This window comes from Ranitomeya imitator, chromosome 8 (genome assembly GCF_032444005.1).
Source record: "Ranitomeya imitator isolate aRanImi1 chromosome 8, aRanImi1.pri, whole genome shotgun sequence".
In the NCBI taxonomy this organism is placed as follows: Eukaryota; Metazoa; Chordata; class Amphibia; order Anura; family Dendrobatidae; genus Ranitomeya; species Ranitomeya imitator.
The window spans coordinates 171,928,902-171,950,490 of NC_091289.1; the positions used below are offsets into that span (position 1 = coordinate 171,928,902).

At 43.2% G+C, this 21,589-nt stretch overlaps 1 protein-coding gene across 1 annotated transcript; it reads right to left on the bottom strand.

Annotated features, from left to right (window-relative positions):
* Nucleotides 1-2,208: 2,208 nt before the first annotated feature.
* Nucleotides 2,209-12,591, bottom strand: CPT2 (carnitine palmitoyltransferase 2). The gene is made up of 6 exons (XM_069737889.1): nucleotides 12,463-12,591; nucleotides 9,786-9,967; nucleotides 6,754-6,834; nucleotides 6,574-6,680; nucleotides 3,531-4,835; nucleotides 2,209-2,780 (listed from the first exon to the last, which is right to left on the bottom strand). Exons 2-6 carry the CDS (start codon nucleotides 9,941-9,943, stop codon nucleotides 2,449-2,451), a joined length of 1,983 nt encoding a protein of 660 aa, XP_069593990.1. The 5' UTR covers nucleotides 9,944-9,967; nucleotides 12,463-12,591; the 3' UTR covers nucleotides 2,209-2,448.
* Between the last annotated feature and the right edge of the window lie 8,998 nt (nucleotides 12,592-21,589).

The following is a 21,589-nucleotide window of genomic DNA, read 5'->3' on the forward strand; positions in this document are numbered from 1 at the left end:
GAGCTGTTTTTTTTTTTCTTCTTCCGAGGAGTGTGCATGCGTATGTGTGGAATGGAAATATGCCCGCTCTTTCTAGTACGTGAACTTAAAGGGGTTGTTTGGGAATAAAGTGTCAAGAGTGGTGAAGGGGCTGGAATCTCCAAAAATCAGCTTCAGGGACGTAACCAGTGACCGGAGCCGAACACCACAGCTGTTTCCTGTACAGCGGCCATTCCTGGGTAAAGCTGCTCAGACCCTATTCATTTCAGTAAGAGCTGAGCTGCAGCATCCAGGATCGGATTCAATAGCAGGAATCTTTTCACTGAAGAGGCGCGACCATGCACTGCAGCGTGTGCGACCATCAACACTGGACACGTGATGCTCAGATAGGAAATCAAGCAGTACTATGGGTCGCATAATATATATATTTTTCTTTTTTACAAGTCGCAAATTTTCCATCCTAAGAGATTGAAAAGTAAATCAATACAGATTCATGGGACACCGGCCTTTTATCATGAAGAACATAAATGAATCCCATTCTAATGCGGAGTTTGAAATTACCGGATAAGTCATCAATATCAGATAAATGGCAGCTGTACTCTCACCACTGATCTGCTGGAGTTAAGGGGTACTTCCATCTCCAAGATCCTATCCCAATAGGTAGTTGGGTGTAATATTAGAAAATACCTCCAATTAGAAATGTAGTATAGTTCTTCTGATTAGTTTTGTTGCTTACCCCATGTGCAGGGCATTACAGTAGCTTAGGTATCCTTGGTTACAACCATTGATACAGTGACACTTGGTTGTTTGTGGTCATAACCATGGATACCTAACCTAATGCAATGCCCTGCACATGGGGTAACTGACATGTTATCAGAAGAACTATTCTACAATTCTAACAGGTATTTGCTGATATTATACCAATTACATATTAGGATAGGATCTTGGAGATGGGCATACCCCTTCAAAGAGCAAGTGCCACATTCCCTTCATTGCTTACTAAGCATTTTATTATGCTTTTTTTGCTTGTGTAATATGGTGCCTTTATAATTATTTGGGACTCTGTGTGCGGTCATAGAGGAGCCTCGCTAATTAAACACTGATGTTCTTAGTCGCCATTTTACAGGTTAAGACCCCGATATACATCGACCAAATCCGCCATTATCAAAAGGTTCTTCCGATAGCCTAATATGTATAGGAAACCCCAATTTCAGACTGCTGATCCTCTGTAATCGAAGATATAAGCCGCTGCCAGAGATGTGTGGCAGCAGCTCTTTCATAAAGGACACAGGAGACATGTGAGACGGCCACGACACTCTTCCAACTGAACAATCATTTGATCGACATATCTAAGGTGACGACAATATCTCAATCATTAATAATTGGCGACACGGGCACATTGTGAAGATTGTTGTATTGTACAGCTCCCTACCTGGAACAACCCAATAACATCAGATCAATTACTGCAGAATTAAAGTGCTTTACTTAAACAGTAGCTTCCATTTTTAGACTTTTCTATAAGATAACAGGAGATGATGTCTATCAGATGGTTGGAGACATGACACTCTTCAGGATTATCTGACCACAATCAATCAGAATCTAACACATGTAAGAGATGATTCAGATTGCGATAATATCCAATACGTATTGAGCTCATTAAAGGGAACCCATCAAGATGATTTTACAACTGGAACCAGTGGTCTGGCTGTATAGCACGTAGTACAAGAATACGATACCTTCTGTTACCGTAATCTATGTTCCTGCACTTAGAAATCAAACTTTGACGCCACATGCAAATCAACCTGGAAGTGCAGTGGGGGCGTGTCAAGAGTTTACATCACCACACCCTCAATGCACTAATAGGCTAATTTGCAAGTGGCTTTAACCTTTGATTTCTCAGCAGTGCCATGCTGGATTACTACAAATCTGGTATTGATTTTATTGTTGCTCTAGGACTTCTCCAGCCGTATCGCTGGCAAAATCGTCCAAACAGGTTCCCTTTAATCTTTTGTTTATTTCAGGAGTTTTTGGAGCAGAAACTCTCAAAATCCCCATGAAAAAAAAAAAAAACTCAAAACTTCAACAACTCAGTTGCTGTTTGCTAATTAACTGCTTACTTACTATTGTGTTTTGTTCACACTTTTAATTTTTGCTTCAATTTGGAAAATGTGCAGTAAAACGCTGCGCGGGACGAATGCAATGTGAACGTAGCCTCAATGCCCAAGAGTAAACCGTTAATTAAGAATTTATTAAAAATAATCTGCGTCTCGTATCCTCCCTGAGAGTTCCTATTCTTGATGGGACATAATAATCCAGACTGCTCTGCATTCTTTACGCATTTCCATATATATCACAATTGTTACCTCTGTAGCCAATTCAACTACATTGTACAATCTCAGCTGCGCATACAGAAGTAAGAAAATTATAAAAGGCAATTAAATCATTCATTCTCCAGCCGTCGGGGCTTCATTATTTATTCACACGTTTGTCTTCCAGTACTTTGAAAATGTCCTCCAAGGATTGGTGCACACACTGCACAAACTGCTTCACGTCACGCGTTGGATAGGCAGATATGTTGCAACCAATCCAGTCATCATGGACGCCGTAGCCCACACCAAATCCATCAGGGACCACAGGGGCAAAGCCTCCGATCTGCACGGCAGGGCTGGTCAGGGTGCTGGTAGATAGGACGTTGTGATTAATCCGCGCATAGGCCGGATCCTGGAATAGCTCTGGAACATTCATGCCCTTGCCGGCTGCCAGGTATCTTAAGGCAAAGAGGTGTCTATCAAAACCCTGACCTGCAGAAAGGGGAAAGAAAAAGTGTTATGTGCACGTACAAAAAAAATAAATGCTGCAACAACAATCACCGCCATCTAGCCGAAACTTCAGATTGGACATAATGTAATCACCCCATGAAAGGACGATTTTCCATTTTTTGTGCTTTTGTATTTTCCTCCCCTTCTTCCATGAGTCATAACTTTTATTTTTTCTATCGATGGTCAAATGAGGACTCTTGTTGTAGTTTTGAATGACACCATTCATTTTACCATATAATTAAATTGGGAGGAAATAAAAAATCCAAGTGCAGTGAAGTTGCATAAAAAAACAAAACAAAAGTAATTCCGGCTTTTTTGTGTGTGTTTAAAAAAAAAAAAAAAAAAATCACCTGATAATCCAAAACATAGGAAACATGTAGGGTTTCATTTTAAGTTATGAAGAATAATTCTGAAATATATATAAAACAAATGTGTTTGTCACTATCTTTGCAGACCCGTAATGTTTTCATTTTTACGTTAATGGAGCGGGTGTGAGGTTTTTTTTTGTGCGACGAGCTGATGTTCATGGTGATGGCCTCCTGGCTTAGCACCCGAGCATGCGCAGATAACACCTTATCCGAACATGTTCATTCATCACTAGTAGGCAACTACTGAATTTGTTTTAGTTTTCCATCCACCTTTGACCCATCTAGAATATTTTAAACTAGCGGATGACCCTATAAAAGGTTTGTACATACCAACTAAAAGGACTGATGTCAGAATATTACTCACCCATTGCGGCCTCTTTTGTGAGCTGTCCGTGATATTTGGAGCAACTGTGCAGCATTTCCTTCAGCTCTGTCGAGGAATATTTCGAAGGACTCTGCACAAAAGCTTCAGAAGCCTTTTTGGTATAAATAGAAGCGGGGCGGATGGTCTCTGTTCGGCCATGTTTGAAGGCTGCCGTACTACACGACTCGTAGGTTGCAGTTGTCTGCCCATACTGCCTGAAGAAGCCCATTTGAAAGGAAAGCTGAGATATGGCGTCAGGACTGAGTTTCTGAGTTTTCAGGAACTCCTTCCCTCCTCTCTTAAACTCCATGGCTTCAATAGTCAGTGAACCCACTAATGCATCAAACTTCCTCTTGGCATCAGATACTGCCGCTTTGAGAGAGTCGTCTAGGTTGAAGATAAGTTTTTGGACGGCTTTACTGGAGTCTACGGCCGTGGGGGTGTTCTGTGGGGATACACTGGGCCTCTCTGTGCTGTCCTTAAAAATCTCATTTTGGAATCGTAGAACAGCGACCCCATCGCCCCACGAGTGCTCAAAGTTAATGCCCGCTGTGCCGTCCTCCGTCATGATGATGCTGAATGATTTATCGAACCAGCGATTCATACCGGATCCATGGAGCATATTATGCGACAAGTGAATGTTATCTCTGGTTGGAAAGTCATCTAGACACAGACAAAACACGGCAGAATCTACTTTCCCGAGAGCTTCTTGGTTGCCATTATCATGGAGCTTCTGCCTGACAAGTGCCCATGTGTTTCTATCATCACTAGTCAGATACCCCAGGGGGAATTCGGGTGCGGGGCTTGAGTCAGACAGGATGTGCTTCAGATGGGCATGGATTTCTGACGCTTTCACTATGTTTCCATCTTTATCTAATACATCAAATACGTACAAGTTCCCTCTCCTGAGGACCAGGAGATGTCTTCCCTTCTCGTCCGTCTTCAGTTCATCCTTGTTTAGCTTTGGTATACGGGTGGAGTTAAAGAGACGGAAGTATTGAGACATATCTAAAGGGTAAGCATTTACCATGTACGCCCCATACCAAGACAAGGAGGAAGGCACAAGACGGATAAGCTTCCTGAATTTCTGAGTGTCACTTTTTGCGGGATTCAAGTGGAAAATTTCCGGCTCTAAATAACCAGCTCGTATTGTTTTTAGGAAACGCATAGCGGAGACGGTCATGTTTGTGGCCCTCAGGAGCTGGTTGTTATACTCTGGTCTTGGATCCGGAGTGAAAGACATGAATGGGTTGAAGTTAAGAACAATGGACTCGCGTGCACAGAGATACATGTCAAACCATGGACCTGAAAGACATGAAGAAAAAAAGTAGGATGAAAAATCTTGAAAAAGATTTCCCAAGTGGTAACGCTTACAGACACGGAAAATAACAAAATCAGACAGTAGTCGCCCTCCCTGACTTGGTGTTCGCTCTCTGCCACTGCTCCCGTCTCTGTGTTTAGGATGCAGGGCTGACATCACGTCTGCGTCAGTCAATCACTGAGGTCAGTGGCTCCTGCCGTCTACATCAGCAAAGCTTCCGAGCTCAGTGATTGGCTGAAATGGTGATGTGCGCTGTGGATGTGACATCACCACTACAGCCAAGACTCAGAGGCAATGGCAGAGAGCCAATGCTGAACCTAGAGAGAACGAGACCTACCCGATTTTGTTATTTTACGTGAGCGCTACTGTTCGGGGACAACTTTTTTAAAAGTGGAAAACGCCTTTAAAGCGAGTCTCCACATTTAATCACAATGTAATTTAAAGATCTAAAAGGCTGTGCTGATTAATGTGTTAATTAGAGAGGAGCGGATCGAGAGTCCACGTCGGTCCTCTGGCCGAGGACAGTAGAGATGAGGGAATTTGCTTGGGTTCCCTCTTATTCGGCAAGCTCTAGCGTTTACCAAATAAGCTGCAGAGGGAACCCAGCTTCCTGGATTGCGCCGGCCGATCAGCGCTGCAGCTGCATGTGTCGCGACTGTGTCACGACTCACGACACATGTATGGAGAGCCCTGCAACCATACTGAGGTAAAGGGTAAAATTTGGGCTGTCAACAGCCACCACTAAAGGGCGCTGACTACATGCTGGATATACGGATTGTCCAGCCAGGAAAAAAGTATGTAAAGTGGGAAAAAAATGAATCTTACTAACATGATTAAGAAAAGAGCCGCAATTACAAGATTTCCATGCGAAAGAACATCCGTATTCATTTCATCCAGACTGATACATAGATGGAGAAGGAGTTGGCTATTGTAAAAAGCCGGTCATCTGTCCCTCTCCCTATACAGCGATGGTCAGGGGCTAACATGGGAAGCCCCATATAAAGCTGAAAGTGGCGGTCGGTACGTCTGATTTTAAGATTGTGGTACTTTTCACATACCAAGTATATTATAAACTTTTATAGTAATTGGAGAACCCCTTTAATACGGGAGTGCGCAGAGTTCTCACTCACGTGGTGGCTTTACACTCTGTTTATTCAGGATAGAGTTATGTAACAGGGAAGAGGAAAAACAAAAAACACAACTGCTGTCACTATTCAGATACAGCAGACGAGAAACCCGTTCATATCCAGCCTCCAGTTATAAAAGAAACCCTATAATGAGGCAATACGTAGTCATGTAATCATTAATCTAAATCACTGAATTAGAGGACTTGTCTCTTAGCCCTTTAATGCTCGGCCATTTCTTTTTTGCTCCTTTGCATTTTAAAACAATGAGAACTTTACTTTCTGATACATAATATATATAAAAAATGGTATTTGGTGGTCCTACAAGATTGCTGCATGTGTGTTCGTTAATGGGTTACACTGCTGCATGGAAAGACCACAGTTTGCACTTGACTAAATAACATCCTACTCTCCTGCATCAGCAATTATATAGATAATTATGTTACAGAGGCCTGTGCGGTCACCATTTTTATTTTATACCTGGTGGTACAAATGAAAATGAGACCGGAATTGTGTTTTTGGCATGACGATTTCATTGTAGCCTTCATCTCTAAATCTCAGTGTGTTTTATCGCTTCCTATCCTGTTTGGACTTTTACCGGAGATATAGCTGGTGTGTTTGTTCTCCTTGTCTTGCAGGACGAGCTCCTCGTGCAGCTGTTTCCCCACTCCGTTCTGGAAATTACGTGCCAGCTGCTCCGTCTTGCTGAAAGATATAATAATCGTGTGATAACTGTAATAACAGGCACCTGCACTACTCGGATATTACACCCCCCTACCTGTACTGTTCGTCATCGAGGAGCGGTCGCTGAGCGTTTAGGTATCTTTTTATCGTGTCTTCAAGTTTAGGTACTGGCAACCTACAAACACAGGGGAAGGAATTTGTACATAAGCAATTATACTAACGTGCATAACAATTTTTAGAAAGCCAAAGCTAATGAAACGACACAGAAATACAAGACCTGGCCCCAGTGCAGACTATGGACTCACCACCTGTTACTAGTAAAGTATATTAGTGAGGTACATACTGTTATCATGCATATATGACAATAAACCCGGCGTATGTGCTGAATCATGCTGTCTACAATACAAGAGCAGGGTGGCTTTGCCCATATTACTATCACAGCAGCAAGATACATCTTAATGTCCCTCATATTTCATACTCTAAAAATACATTAACCCCTTAGTGACCGAGCCAAATTTTTGAAATCTGACCAGTGTCACTTTATGTGGTAATAACTCTGCAACGCTTCAACAAATCCCAGTGATTTTGAGACTGTTTTTTCGTGACACATTATACTTTATGATAATGGTAAATTTTGTTCAACATTTTTTGTGTTTATTTATAAAAAATATCAAAAATTTGAGAAAAATGTTAAAAAATTAGCAATTTTCTAAATTTGAATGATTATCCCTTTAATCCAGATAGTCACACAACAGCAAACCATTAATAAATAACATTTCCCACATGTCTGCTTTACATCAGCACCATTTGTAAAATGTTATTTTATTGTGTTAGCATTTTAGGAGGCTTAAAAATGTAGCAGCAATTTTTCATTTTTTCAAAGAAATTTACAAAATTTATTTTTTTAGGGACTTATCCATGTTTGAAGTGACTTTAGGGGTCCCATATATTGGGAAACCCACAAACGTGATACCATTTTAAAAACAGCACCCCTAAACATATTGAAAACTGCTGTCAGGTAGTTTATTAACCCTTCAGGTGCTTTACAGGAATTAATGCAAAGTGGCATGACAGAAATGAAAATGTGTATTTTTACCACCTAAATGTTGGTAACTTCTAAACAGATTACTACAGCCGTCAGACTCTAAGGCCACTATTTGGTCATGAATTGCCATGGCAAACATCAGGACAACAAAATCATGATCTGAGGGCACCAATTGGGATAAAGAAGAAGCCCCCACACTCTGTTAACCATTTATAATGATGTAGTCACTATTGACAGCAGCATCTAAGGGGTTAAACAGATTTAGATGGTGTAAATACTGATCATGGCTGGTACAGCAAGTTGTCAGCTATAGTGTACAACCAACAGATGCTGGATTGTCATCTGTATGGGGAGGCTATTCTCTTATATCTCAGGTCAGTTAAAAGACGTATTGGCGGTCATTAAGGGGTTAAAGTTGGTCTGTCGGCACAGGCGCTCAGTGCACCCTTGGAGCGGCCAAACAGTTCAGAGCACCTTCCCACCTGCTTGTGTTACCTCCATCTCTGCCTCTATAAAACCAGAGCTGTCCATCAAAAAGAGGAGGGGTTGAAGATAAGAGAGAAAACATGTAGGTGGAAAGATGCACTTAAATGTCTGGCCGCACCAAGATTGCACTGAGTGACTGCTTGGTTTGAACAGTCATTCTGTGCTGACGGATTCCCTTTAAGAAGATTTCATACAGTACGGGTTAAGGATAATAAAGCAGAGGTGCAATATGCAATGCCAGGCACAAGACAAGGACAACAGTGGTGCTGTTTGTGGGAGAAAAAAAAACAAACATTTTTTCCTCCTACTTAATCCTAAACAACCTTTACTGCAGGGATCACACAAATGACATCAGGCATGTAGGTTATATTTGTGCCTGGTGCACTGGGGTAGCAAAGACAGTGCCATACCTGTAGGCGAGCATTAATAGAAGAAAAGGCGGGATATCCAGCTACTGCAAGAATGTTATAAAAAAACATCCACAGTGCGCCAGGCCAAGCCCGTACATGCCTGGTGTCTCTGGTGTAGCTGGATTCCCCTCCTTCTGTTATTGCTCAATCTGGGATCCGCTCCGGAACCCTTTCTATGCACCACACCCATCGAGGAACCATTACCTGCTCTGATGACCTGATGTTAATATTTATTTTCTCTAATGTTTGGCAGCATTGACAATCATTCATGTAATTTAGGGGAAAAAAAACAAAAAACGTCCAGTTGACAATGTGGCCTAAACCCAGCCATGCCATGCCAATGGCCACTGGATCTGCAGGATTTTGGCTATAGCAACAGGCAGACATTGTACTGGATAGCAAAGTATACTAGCAGGTAACAACATGGGTATAATCTGCAATATGTGAACAGCAAATAGAGTTAAAAAAAAACAAAACAATTTTGGATTCTTTGAATGTGGAGCTGAAATACAAAGCCAAAACTGTCTGTGTTGGGAAGTGGTTAAAGCAATGCTTCAGGAAACCTGTTATACCTGGTGCAGAGAATAAGACAGCTATGGGGAACATAAAGGTTACTAGGAAACTGGTCACGTAATCAGTCTGTGCAGTCAGCAGACAGATGCTCGGTTCTCCGTGCATACGTCCGAACGGCCCGCAAAACACGATTCGGAGATATGCGCTGATGGGGCCATAGACTAACGGTGGCAGCAGAGCGAACGTGCAGTCTATCGTGCATCATTTTCGGGAGTTTCTACTGGAGACGGACACTCAGACTTCTGCTGGACACAATGGTGCAGCAGAAACATACAGCTTTCCATTCTATTTTCCCCTGGTTTTCAAGATCTTTTTACGGTCTTTTACTAGGATCCTTAGATTTTACTTCCCGTAGACAAATAATAATCTACCCTCATCATGCGAAAGGTGTAGGGTTCACTGCAGTACAGGTCTAAGAGCCGAGAATTGTGATCTTTTATGAAAGCTGAATAACAGCAACCTGTAGTCTTTAAAACAATCTGTAAGGTATACAGAGAGCACTCTGGAAAATACCATACATTTCCATTCAACAAAATAGCTGTACTAATTTGCTGATGCTCCGACAATCTTCACTCTGCAGCTACTGGAGAGAACATAAATGCAGATTCCCACCTGGGTAGGCTTTTCTGGAAGTGCATGGTTGGTACAATGCTTTTGTGCAAGTATTCTGTGTCAGCGCTTCCAGAGTTGTATGTCCTGAGCAAAACCGAACCTGGGGCACATGATGAACCTCCTTTTAAGAGACAGGATTTAGTCAGGAGACGAGCCATTTCGGCAAACAGAATCTGTGAAACCTGGAAAACAACAGAAGTCAGCAGAATTAGAGATATGGGTATCAAAGGGGACATGCTGCATAAGACCATAGCGTGGTATTTTTACTGCAGATAAATCCTTTGAAGCAGAGTTTTAAAATGAAAAAATGCTGCAATTCCTCATTGTTTTTTTTTTTACATTTTTTCAGGCTCATCATAGAGGTCTAAGTCCTTGTTCCCAAGTATTGTAAAAGCTGCATTTTTTTGCTGTGTTTTGTTTGTGCAGAAATTCCTCTGCATTTAAAAGTTAAACAGAATCAATGTGATTTCATAAAAACTCATGAACATCATTTGGGTTTAAAGACACAGTGGAAGAGTGCAGTTTTCTTCTTTTGAAGGGGACCTGTCATGTGAAAAAACAGTGTTAATCTGCAGGTAGTAGCGTTATGAATCTGCCCAGAGCTGGCACCTTGAGTCCCGCTGTCGGGAGGAAACTTTATTCCGCCTGGCAGCGTTCGGCGTTCAGTCGCGGGTTCAATCATTGCTCATTGCTCTGTGTATAGAGAGTGACGGCTGTAACCGCACCCACAGCACTGACTGACAGCAGGATCAGAAACAGACCCGGCTGTCAGTCAGTGCCAGGAGCGCAATTAGAGTCGCCGCTCACTAACGGCTTCTATGGGAAGTTAAAAAAAAAAAAAGCAGTTGTGTTTCTAAGTTCAGAATCCATTTGTTTCTACACTGGGAAAACTAATACCTGGAAAGTAATAGCTGTTTACCATCTGCACCAAAAACCACATAAAAAGGGAGGAGGCAAAAAATGCACCAATAATGCAGATCAATAAGATGAGATTGCCATTTCATATTTTGGTACAGACATCGGCAGAAAAAAAACAACAGACTTTTGGGGAGTGAACAATAGCCTTGAGGCTTTATTGCCACATTGAAAACTGCTTTTATTTTGCTTTTTTATGCATTTTCAGTGCAGACTTGACACAGCGTTTTAAAATGTAGCAATGCTGGGGTCCTGCACTTAAAAATGCAAATGCATTTTTTTTTCAGCCTCCCTGAAAAAAAAAACTTTAGCGGGATCAGAACACCCCTCCCAAAAAAAAGAATACACAGTATCTTTAAAGGGAATCTATCAGCCGGTTTTAACCATGTAATCGCATGACGTAGCGGCAGAGATCCTGATTCTTGCGATGTGTCACTTACTGGGCTCCTTGCTCCAGTTTTGATAAAATCAGTTTTATCTTCAGCAGATCTAGCAGTTCTCTGAATGCTGAGCTCTGTATAACCACACCCACACTAGTGATAGTCAGATTTCTGTGTGCACTGTGCATAGGCAGGAAGCTGCCAATCAGTGGTAGGGGTGGGGGTTATACAGAGCTCATGAAAATGGAGGACTAAATGGAAGCATATTTACTAGTCCTCTGGTGATAATCTTCTGCTGATAAAACTGTGATTTTTATAAGAATTACAGCAAGCAGCCCAGTAAGTGACACACTGCTGGAATCCCATCCACTTTGCTTAAGCTATTAAAGAGAACCTGTCACTAGATTCATGTTGCTCAAACCAAAGCTCGACTGTGCGACTGCAGACAAATATGTCTTCTAGTTAAACACTGCGACATTTCGGCCAGTGACTATAGGGAGAGACCGGGCTCATCTGGCGCATCCCCGGCCAGCTTCTCCAGCCCCCACTAAAGCTGAGTGACACTTCTACACTGCATCGAGCTAGTCAGGTCTCTCTCTATGGTCAGTGGGCTGTTTTTAAAATTAAAGTTTTCTCTGAAATGCCGCAGCATTTCAGTAAAAGACAATCGCACAGCCAGGCTCCGGTTCAGGCGGCGTGAATCCAAAAAGCACAGTGTTTACATGACATAGGAACAGGTCCTCAATGGGGCTGGGCTGCGGCACCCCGGTACCAAATGTCACCGATGAAGAGGACGGATGAAGATACTTTCAGTCAGCCAATCGGTGCAGGGGGAGTGGGTGGGGGGTCCCCTTGAGACTGACCCTCACAAATCTGATCACTTAAGTCACAAACATCCAGGATAAGAGGAAAAGTAAAGGACTTTCCTTTCCCATAAACAGCACCGCTTCCATCCATGGCCCTATGTAAGAGAAAATGACTAAACTGCAATACCAGACACAGCCTGTGGACAAAGAGGGCGCTGTTTTTGAAATAGGGACATTGTTTTTTTTACTTTGCACAACATGGCGATAGATGTACTGGATTGTGCGATCGCACGTAAGATGGCCCTAAACCTGCATACGAGGGTCCGCCGGTCACATGATGGAGGGGCATCAGAGGCTCATGGACACCAGCTCTCAGCAGGACAGGACGAGGCTTCTATTGACTTCTATGGGAAACCATGGCTGCATTATGTAATCAGCAATGTGAGGCAGCAGCAAAAATCCAGAGTTCCTCTGCCCAAAAGTGAAATGACAGGTGTGCAACACCCTCATCCTTCCGGCAGGTGGGTTGCCAGGTCACCTTCCTCCCTCCCCTGTAGTTATGGTGTCCCGCCATACCAGAGTGTGTAAGTCCTCTCACTCCGCGGACCGTCACCGTCTCCTCTCCTCCTGTAACCGTCCCGTTCACCTTTCCCCTAATTCCCTCATCTCCTCCTCTCACCTCTGTCCCGCCCCTTCTCTCCTCCCCGGCTTCAAAATCACTGATATGTGCAACGCGGAATTCTGTCCCCCGGAAACGTTCTGCCGAAGCGAAAGTTCCGGGAATAAGTCAACTGACCGTGCGGACTGCAGAGCTTTCCCCCTGTTCAGCGGCCGCAGGCAGTAATGCCGGCAGATATTCCACCCTTCCCAGAAATAGAAGCAGCAAATTTTGCAAAATATGCATTTATTTTTTTTAATTTAAGGTTTCTTTTTTTTTTGGGGGGGGGGGGGGGGGTTGCAACATTTGCCTGATGTTAAAATGAAAAAAAAAATTATGTATGTATATATATATATATATGTATATATATATATATATATATATATATACATATATATATATATATATACACAAACTGCAAAGTACCTGACAAAAATGAAGATAAAAAAGCGAAATACGTCCAATAATCAGATGTAAAAACAGAATTTTATGGAAGATTATACAAAATAATAAGGTAGGAAACAATACCAGAATTTAATGGGGGCACAACACAAGGCTCGATGCAGCGGGTTGAGCTGCCAAGTCGACTCTTTATTTTGTATGGACGGTTTACTAAAAAAAAATCACGGACTGATGTGTACAGACACGTTGGAAAATCCGTAGTAAATCATTATAAGTGATCCGTGTCCGCAGCCCATAATTCTGATATTGAGACATCAGCTGCATTCATTGTAAACTGTGAAATGATGATAATTACAGTCAAAATTATCCTTAAATGTTTCTTCAGTTTCCAAAAATTCACTGACACCCTTTTATTCTACCTTTTTTTTAATTATCTTGGACTTTCTGGATGGCTGACAGCCCTACAGCTGGGACGCACAGTGATCCTTGGCTGTATGACCTGTGCGGAGGCTGTGCGGACCCCTGTGTAGAATATTTATGCCACATTGAGTGATGAAACGTATCTGAGATGTAAAGGTGATGGCCACTACTTTTTATTAATTTAAAAACAGGCCCATGGTGGTCCTAAATTGATAAAAACTCATACTTTCCCTTTTTAGTGATTGGCTGCAGTGGTCCCATTCTGTCTGAGCTGGAAGAAAGTGGTTGAAGGCAGTTTCTTCTCTCTCGGACGCAACAGGACTGATGTAGCCAATCAGTGGTTGATGATTGGCTGCAGTGGTCACCAACACCCTCACTTTAAAGCCTTATTCAGACATCTGTGTTTGTTATTATTACGCAAAGAAAAATAGTATGAATGTCATTAGTGTATTAGATCTGAGTGTCTTCAGTTTTCAGTCAGTTTTTATCATCAGTTTTTAGTCTGTAAAATATTATTTGGCCATTGCAAAGGGAAATGTAGGAGTATGGTAACACATGGTTTACACATCTGGGTATGGCACTATGTGGCACTGTGAATATGATATCTACAGATCTTTAAAAAATTAAGAGACCACCACATCAAATCCCTGTGATGGACAGCCCAATCTCCAGACCTGAACCCCACTGAAATCCTCTGGAATGTAATCAAGAGGAAGATGGATAGTCACAAGCCATCAAACACAGAAGAACTGCTTACATTTTTGAGCCAGAAGCCGTGTGAAAGACTGGTGGAAAGCACGCCAAGACGCATGAAAGCTGTGATTAAAAATCATGGTTATTCCACAAAATATTGATTTCTGAACTCTTCCTGAGTTAAAACATGAGTATTGTTGTTTCTAAATGATTATGAACTTGTTTTCTTTGCATTATTTGAGGTCTGAAAGCACTGGATTTTTTTTAAATTTTAACCATTTTTCTTTGTCAGAAAAAAATACATAATTTATTACTTGGAAATCCCGAGACATGTTGTCAGAAGTTTATAGACTAAAAGAACAATTTACATTTTACTAAAAAATATATACCTATAAAGAGAAAAATCAGACAAACTGAACATTTGAGGCCATGTGCACACGTTGCGGATTTGACGCTGCGGATCTGCAGTTTTCCATGCGTTGTTCAGTACCATGTAAACCTATGGAAAACAAAATGTGCAGTGAACATGCGGAAAATACATCGCGGAAACGCTGCTTTGTATTTTCCGCAGCATGTCAATTCTTTGTGCTGATTTTGCAGCGCATTACACCTGTTCCTTCATAGGAATCCACAGGTGTTAAAACGCAAGTGAAATCCGCACAAAAAGCGCTGGAAATCCGCAGGTAAAACGCGCTGCGTTTTACCTGCGTTTTTTTTTTCAAAAATGGTGCGGAAAAATCCGCACACGAATCCGCAACGTGGGCAAATACCCTTACAGTGGTCTCTTAATTTTTGCCAGAACTGTACATCACATGACGGGCACTATTGACTTATATAATATACTAGCTGAAGAGCCCGGCGTTGCCTGGGCATAGTAAATATCTGTGGTTAGTTATAGCACGTCACTTCTCTTATTTTCCCATCCCGCCTCTCATTTTCCCAATCACATCTCTCATTTTCTCCCTCACTCCTCTCATTCCCCCCTAACACTTGTCATTTCAACCTCACATCTGTCATTTTCTGATCACTCCATTATTTTTCCTCACTCCTCTCATTTTGCACTCACACCTTTTCATTTTCACCTCACACCTCTCATTTTCACCTCATCACCTCAGTATATACATGTTTGTCATCTCCCTTATATATAGTATACATCTGTATGTCATCTCCTGTATATAGTATATACCTGTATGTCATCTCCCCTGTATATATTATATACCTGCTGTGTCATCTCCCCTATATATAGTATATACCTGAATGTCATCTCCTTCTATATATAGTATATACCTGTATGTCATCTCCTCCTGTATATAGTATATACCTGTGTGTCATCTCCCCTGTATATAGTATATATCTGTGTGTCATCTCCTCCTGTATATAGTATATACCTGTGTGACGCCCAGGAGACCGGGATACCCAGCACCGGACCAATGGAGTCTGTCTCTTGAGGGAGATGTCACGGGTGGCTTGACCCGGTGCTGTGGCCTCAGGCAATGCACAGTGTAAGGGGTATCATGAGGGGACTGGCACTTACTTGATCAGCAGCAGGTTCTCCCAGCGGTGACGATCCCGATCCTGGATAGATGGCTATTGTCCAAATGAAAGACTGAGGCACTGAAACGTTTAACCAGTTTACTTTGACATAAAAGGATTTACAACCAGTCCTGTCACCGGAGTCTGTATGGGAACTCTGAGTTACTTTGACCCTGCCGGGGTCTTCGCCTCTTATTGTGCGCAATTTCTGTGTGGCCCTGCTGCTGTATGTGAACTGGCTGCCGGCCCAATCTGTCCCCTCCGGGTCCTGGTTCGACGGGCAACCCGAGTCCTTTTATCGGTTTACCCCCTCTGGGAGTACCGCTGAACTCTGTGTCTGTTGCTGCGTCCGGCCCTAGTGAAGCTGATATCACCTCACGTTTTTCCGGTTGCTGTATTATATATAATGAATACAGCCACGGATCCGGTATCCGTCTTTGCGCCTGTTCTGGGTAGTGATTAATGCTACCCGGTTCTCACAATGTCCTTTTTCTCTATCCCTCTTCTCCTCAGGCCGGTGATTTAGGCCTGGTAACAGTCACAGGGCTGTTAGAGATTCAATTGTATGACCTCTCACTTTCAGCTCCTTAGCCCAACTGCCAGTTCTTCTCTCAGACCAGAATGGATCAAGGGGAGTCTCTGGAGCTTCCCCTTCTGGCCGGAGGTGGTAGTGCAGTCTTGCTATTTTAGTATTTGTACTTACTGTCAGTAACTATTTTTGTGGCAAATACCCCTAGGGGTGCCACATTCCCCCTTAGTTAAGAACAGTACTCCGGGACTGTGGGACAATAACATTTTGAAATAACAATTAATATGTACAGAGTCTTAAAAATGAAAAGTTACAAAAACCACTCAAGGAAACAAAAATAGAGTTCTGTAAAAAGTCACTTCAAATAGCGTCCATTAATACAGTTCTATCCTTGAAGGTATTAGGAACGGCACTGTACTTAGTGTCCAGGAATTTAGCTCCATTTTTCCAACGGAGTTATCAATATAAAGTCTAAAGAAAGTTCAAAAAGAGCAAAAAGCAAAGTTCAAAAAGCAGTCTTTCCGGAGCTTTGATTTAGTGCCTCCGGGCTGATAAAAAGTTCAAGAATATGCAATAAGTTCATACAGACAAGTCTCTGTAGGCACTGGGCTTAAACGTTGCAGACTGATAGCAATGACTATACTACATTTTCTGTTTAACTATATACGGCATAACATATATACAATTCATATTATGAGCTTTATAGTTGGTAATCTGCATACCTGGCCGGTAATTGACCCTGGGTACTACGCTGTGATCTACGTAATAGCGGTGTCTCTTCATGTGGTGTACTACTGTCTACTGCGGATGTAGTATCTGCCCGCTCTGCTAAAGATAATTCCACGACTATGGAGTTGGCAAGTCCACCGTGAATGGGATTACTCTGACCATGAATCTGTTCTTCCTGGCCTGGAACCTCCTGTAGTACGGGGTCAGCCTCTTCCTGTCTTGGGACTTCTGGTATTGGGTTCGGTGTTGGGTAAAAGGCCACCATGGGAACCACTACTGCACCATGGTATGTTAGTAGGGTTTTGGGAAAGTCTCCTATACAGGTGTGATACACTTCCTCTTCTTTTTCCTTTACTGGTTGAACCTGTATGGGTTGAATAACTTCTGGTTCTGGCTGGACAACGTCTGGCTCTTTCAATGCTTCCGGACATAATTTAAGATTGTCTCTTGACACTAGTACAGATGTTAAGCCTCCGTTTTTGCTAATGAGACACATTTTAGGATTATCCACTCTTGTTGGTAAAACTGTGTAGGGTACGGCTTCCCACTGATTGTCCAGTTTATTGGTTCGACAATTTCTCTTGAGCACTTGGTCACCCGGTCTTAATGGGGTCGCTAGAGCATTCTGGTTGAAAGTTCGCTCTTGTCTTTCTCTAGTTTGCTGAAGGCTTCTTTCCACACTCTCTTGCACTTGGCGATACTGCTTTTGCCATATGATATCCCAATTGGAGTCTTGAACTTCTGCGTCTGGTTTCAGAATTCCCATTTCTAGATCGATTGGTAATTGGCCGGGTCTTGCACGCATAAGGTAAGCTGGGGTGCAGTTGGTGGAGCTCACCGGGACATGATTATACAGATCCACCAAGTCAGGCAATTTCTCTGGCCATTGATTCCTTTCTGTCTCAGGTAAAGTCTTTAGTAGGTCTATTACAATATGGTTCATCTTCTCGCATAAGCCGTTTGTTTGTGGATGATAGGCCGTCGTCCGGATCTTTTTGCAACCATACATATTACAGAATTCTCTGAAGATCTCTGATTCAAAGGCTGTACCTTGGTCGGTGAGAACCTGTTCCGGATATCCATGGGGTCTACAAAAGTACGTTTGGAACGCTTTGGCTGCTGTTTTTGCTGTCAGATCTTTTACGGGTACTACTACCAAGAAACGTGAATAATGGTCCACGATGGTCAAGGCATAGACATAGCCGGACCGGCTTGGTGTCAACTTCACGTGGTCCATGGCTACAAGTTCAAGTGGTTGTTTGGTGATTATGGGCTGCAGTGGTGCTCTTTGGTTCTTTTGATCGTTTCTTCTGAGGTTGCACGGGCCACAATTTCTGCACCACTGTTCGATTGATTTTCTCATCCCGACCCAATAAAATCTTTCTCTTAGAAGTACTTCTAACTTTTTCCAACCGAAGTGACCAGCACCATTATGGTAAGCTTCGAGGACCATCTTCACATCTTGTTTAGGCACAATAATCTGCCAAACCAATTCATGTGTTTTCGGATTGGTGTATCTTCTACAGAGCTTCCCTTGATACAGGAACATTTTGCCTCTCTCTTTCCAGAGTTGATGCGTCTCTTCTGGGGCATCCTCATAGGGATATGCACTTTGCTCAGTCAACAGTTCCTTCACCAACTTCACAGCCGGATTGCTGTCTTGGGTGTCAGCCCATCTATGGTGTGCTAACGGATTAAAATTCACCTCTTGTTGTTTCTGATAGGTACTTGACTGATGATGTTTTGCCTTGGGACGATGGAAGGCTGGTAGTTCAATTTCTTCAAGCTCCCCCGTTTCCTCTTCTACATCTCTCAAGTGTGGCATCCGGGATAGGGCATCGGCATTTCCATTCTTGCGACCTGCTCGATACTTGATTATGAAGTTGTAATTAGATAACCGGGCTATCCATCGCTGTTCTAACGCACCTAATTTGGCTGTGTCCAGGTGGGTCAACGGATTGTTGTCAGTATAGACAATAAATTCTGCAGCGGCCAGATAGTGTTTGAAACGCTCCGTCACAGCCCAAACTACTGCCAGTAGTTCCAATTTGAAGGAGCTGTAATTTTCTGAATTTCTTTCAGTAGGCCGGAGCTTTCTACTTGCAAAGGCGATGACTTTCTCCCGACCTTCTTGCTTTTGTGACAGCACCGCTCCTAGTCCCACATTACTGGCATCGGTGTAGAGGATGAAAGGTTTATGGTAATCTGGGTATGCCAGAACCTCTTCTCCGGTTAGTGCCTTCTTTAGTTGTTCAAAGGAGTCTTCCCTTTCGTCGTTCCACTGAAAAGGAGGGTTTCGGTTTGAAGGTTTCTTCGTCTGCCCTACCAAGGTGTCTTGCAAGGGTGCTGCCAACTTGGTAAATCCTTTTATAAATCTGCGATAGTAACCCACCAATCCCAGGAATTGTCTCACTTCTTTTGCGCTGGTAGGTCTTGGCCAATCCCTTATGGCGCTTATTTTCTCGGGATCTGGTGCTACTCCCTCCGAACTCACGATGTGTCCCAGGTACTGTACCTTTGGCTTGAGAAGGTGACATTTGGATGGCTTGACTTTCATGCCATACCTGGATAAGGCTTCGAACACTTCTGCCAGGTCTATTAAGTGTTGTTCGTAAGTCTTTGAGTAGACGATCACATCATCTAGGTACAGGAGGACGGTCTCGAAGTTCTTGTGTCCGAGGCAGCATTCCATCAGCCGCTGGAAGGTACCGGATGCGTTGCAGAGTCCGAACGGCATGCGATTAAATTCACATAGACCCATTGGTGTGGTGAATGCCGTCTTTTCCTTATCTCTCTCAGCCACAGGGACTTGCCAATACCCACTTGTTAAGTCTAAGGTGGAAAAATAATTAGCAGATTTCAAAGCAGTTAAGGACTCTTCTATCCTAGGCAAGGGGTAGGCGTCTTTATGGGTGATGTTATTAATCTTCCGGTAGTCTACGCACATTCTCATGGTTCCGTCCTTTTTTTTGACAATCACTAGAGGGGCCGCCCAGGGGCTACAGCTGTCTCTTATTACCCCGGCCTGTTTCATTTCCCTCAGCATATCTTTTGCACATTGATAGTGAGCAGGCGGTATGGGTCTATATCTTTCTTTTATTGGGGGATGGTCACCTGTGGGGATTGTGTGTTCTACCCCTTCTATCCGTCCGAAGTCCAATGGGTGTTAACTGAAGACTTGTTCATATTCCGTCACTAGCCTATACACCCCTTGTTTTTGATGGGTAGGTGTTGAATTTATGCCCACGTGTAGCTGTTGGCACCAATCCTCCATTTCTCCATCTGAGCCATTGCCTTCCACCTGACAGGTTGGTTCTAAGGGCTCAATGGTTGTGATGGCATTGTTGTCAACAGTATATAGCTTTGCCATTGTAGCATACCTTGGCAAAGTGACCTCTTCCTCTCCACAGTTCAAAAGTCGTACCGGCACTCGTCCCCGGTGTACCTCGACTATCCCTCGTGCTGTGAGTATAGTGGGCCTGCTGTCGGTGTACACTGGTTCTATTAAGGCTTGATAATCTCGTCCCTTAGTACCAATGGCTGCTCTACACCATACCAGCATTTCTGTTTTTGGTGGGATTACAATAGATGTTGGATCACTTACCCTCACACTGCCGATTTCTCCACCTGCAACTTCTACCTGTTGCCTTAACATCAATACTTTTATTTCCCTCCGGAGAACTCTCTGCTGGCAGGATTGGGCAGTTTCAGCAATTTGCTGTAAGACAGAAATGACTTCGGAAAAGCAGTTCTCTAACACATTCATTCCTATCAATACAGTTGGTTCACAGTTCCGCCGGTCAACATCAACAACAATTATACCCTGTTTCTTCAGTTCTACTTTACCAATCTTTATGGTCATCTCCCTGAATCCTAGTTTCGGTACCAACTTACCATTACTGGCCCATATATCTAGTTCAACATCAGAGGGCCCTTTATCAATATCTGCATCAGCCCAGTACCTCTTATAAAGGATATACGGTATAGATGAAATCTGGGAACCTGTGTCCAGCAAAGCGTTGAGGGGAATTCCGTCCAGCACGATAGGGATAATGGGTCGTCCTCCGATGTACCTGTCGTGCCAGGGTGTTGGGCCTTGAAAGTTCATTCCTGCGAAGCGGCCCGCATTCCCAGGGGATTCCCGTTTAAATCACAATCTCGTGCAAAGTGGCCCGGCTGCTGGCAACGGCGGCAAATGGGCTGTCCATCCGGTTGGTAGCGGTCGCGGGGTCGTCCTCTCCATGTCGGGTATCTCCGGGGTCTCATCCATGGAACATCCTCTCTACAGTTTGCCAACTCCATCTTGTGTCCTCTCATCTCCTGCATGGTTTTAGCCATTGAAGCAACAACATCAGCTAAAGAGTCAAGCTTTTGTTGAAGAGCCTCATTAGTACTGGGCCCCAGGGGCTTAGCAATGGCCCCAGACATAGCTGATGTCACTGGCACTCCCTGTTGTTGAGGTGCCTCTGCCATGGGTTGCGCAGGATCCTGATCCCGAGGTGCCTCTGCCAGCTGGAGACGTATAGCGCTCTCCTTTAATTGGGCAAATGTCAATTCAGGGTTTTTAAAAACAAGCATGCTCACATGCCCCCGGTGAGAAGGGGTGTAGAGTCCCTCAATAAATTGATCTCTTAGCAGTTTATCCGCTCCGGTGTTAAAAATGGGTTCAGCCAGTGTAAGTGATTTAAGGGCTTCCTGCAGGTTTAAGGCAAAGTCTCTCACGCCCTCATTAGCTTTTT

Coding starts and splice junctions, on each gene's coding strand:
- CPT2 (XM_069737889.1), bottom strand. CDS start 9,943: ATGGCTCGTCTCCTGACTAAATCCTGTCTCTTAAAAGGAGGTTCATCA. Junction 6,835..9,785: donor TTCCAGAAAAGCCTACCCAG/GTGGGAATCTGC, acceptor CTGTGTTTGTAG/GTTGCCAGTACCTAAACTTG. Junction 6,681..6,753: donor CTCGATGACGAACAGTACAG/GTAGGGGGGTGT, acceptor TATATCTTTCAG/CAAGACGGAGCAGCTGGCAC.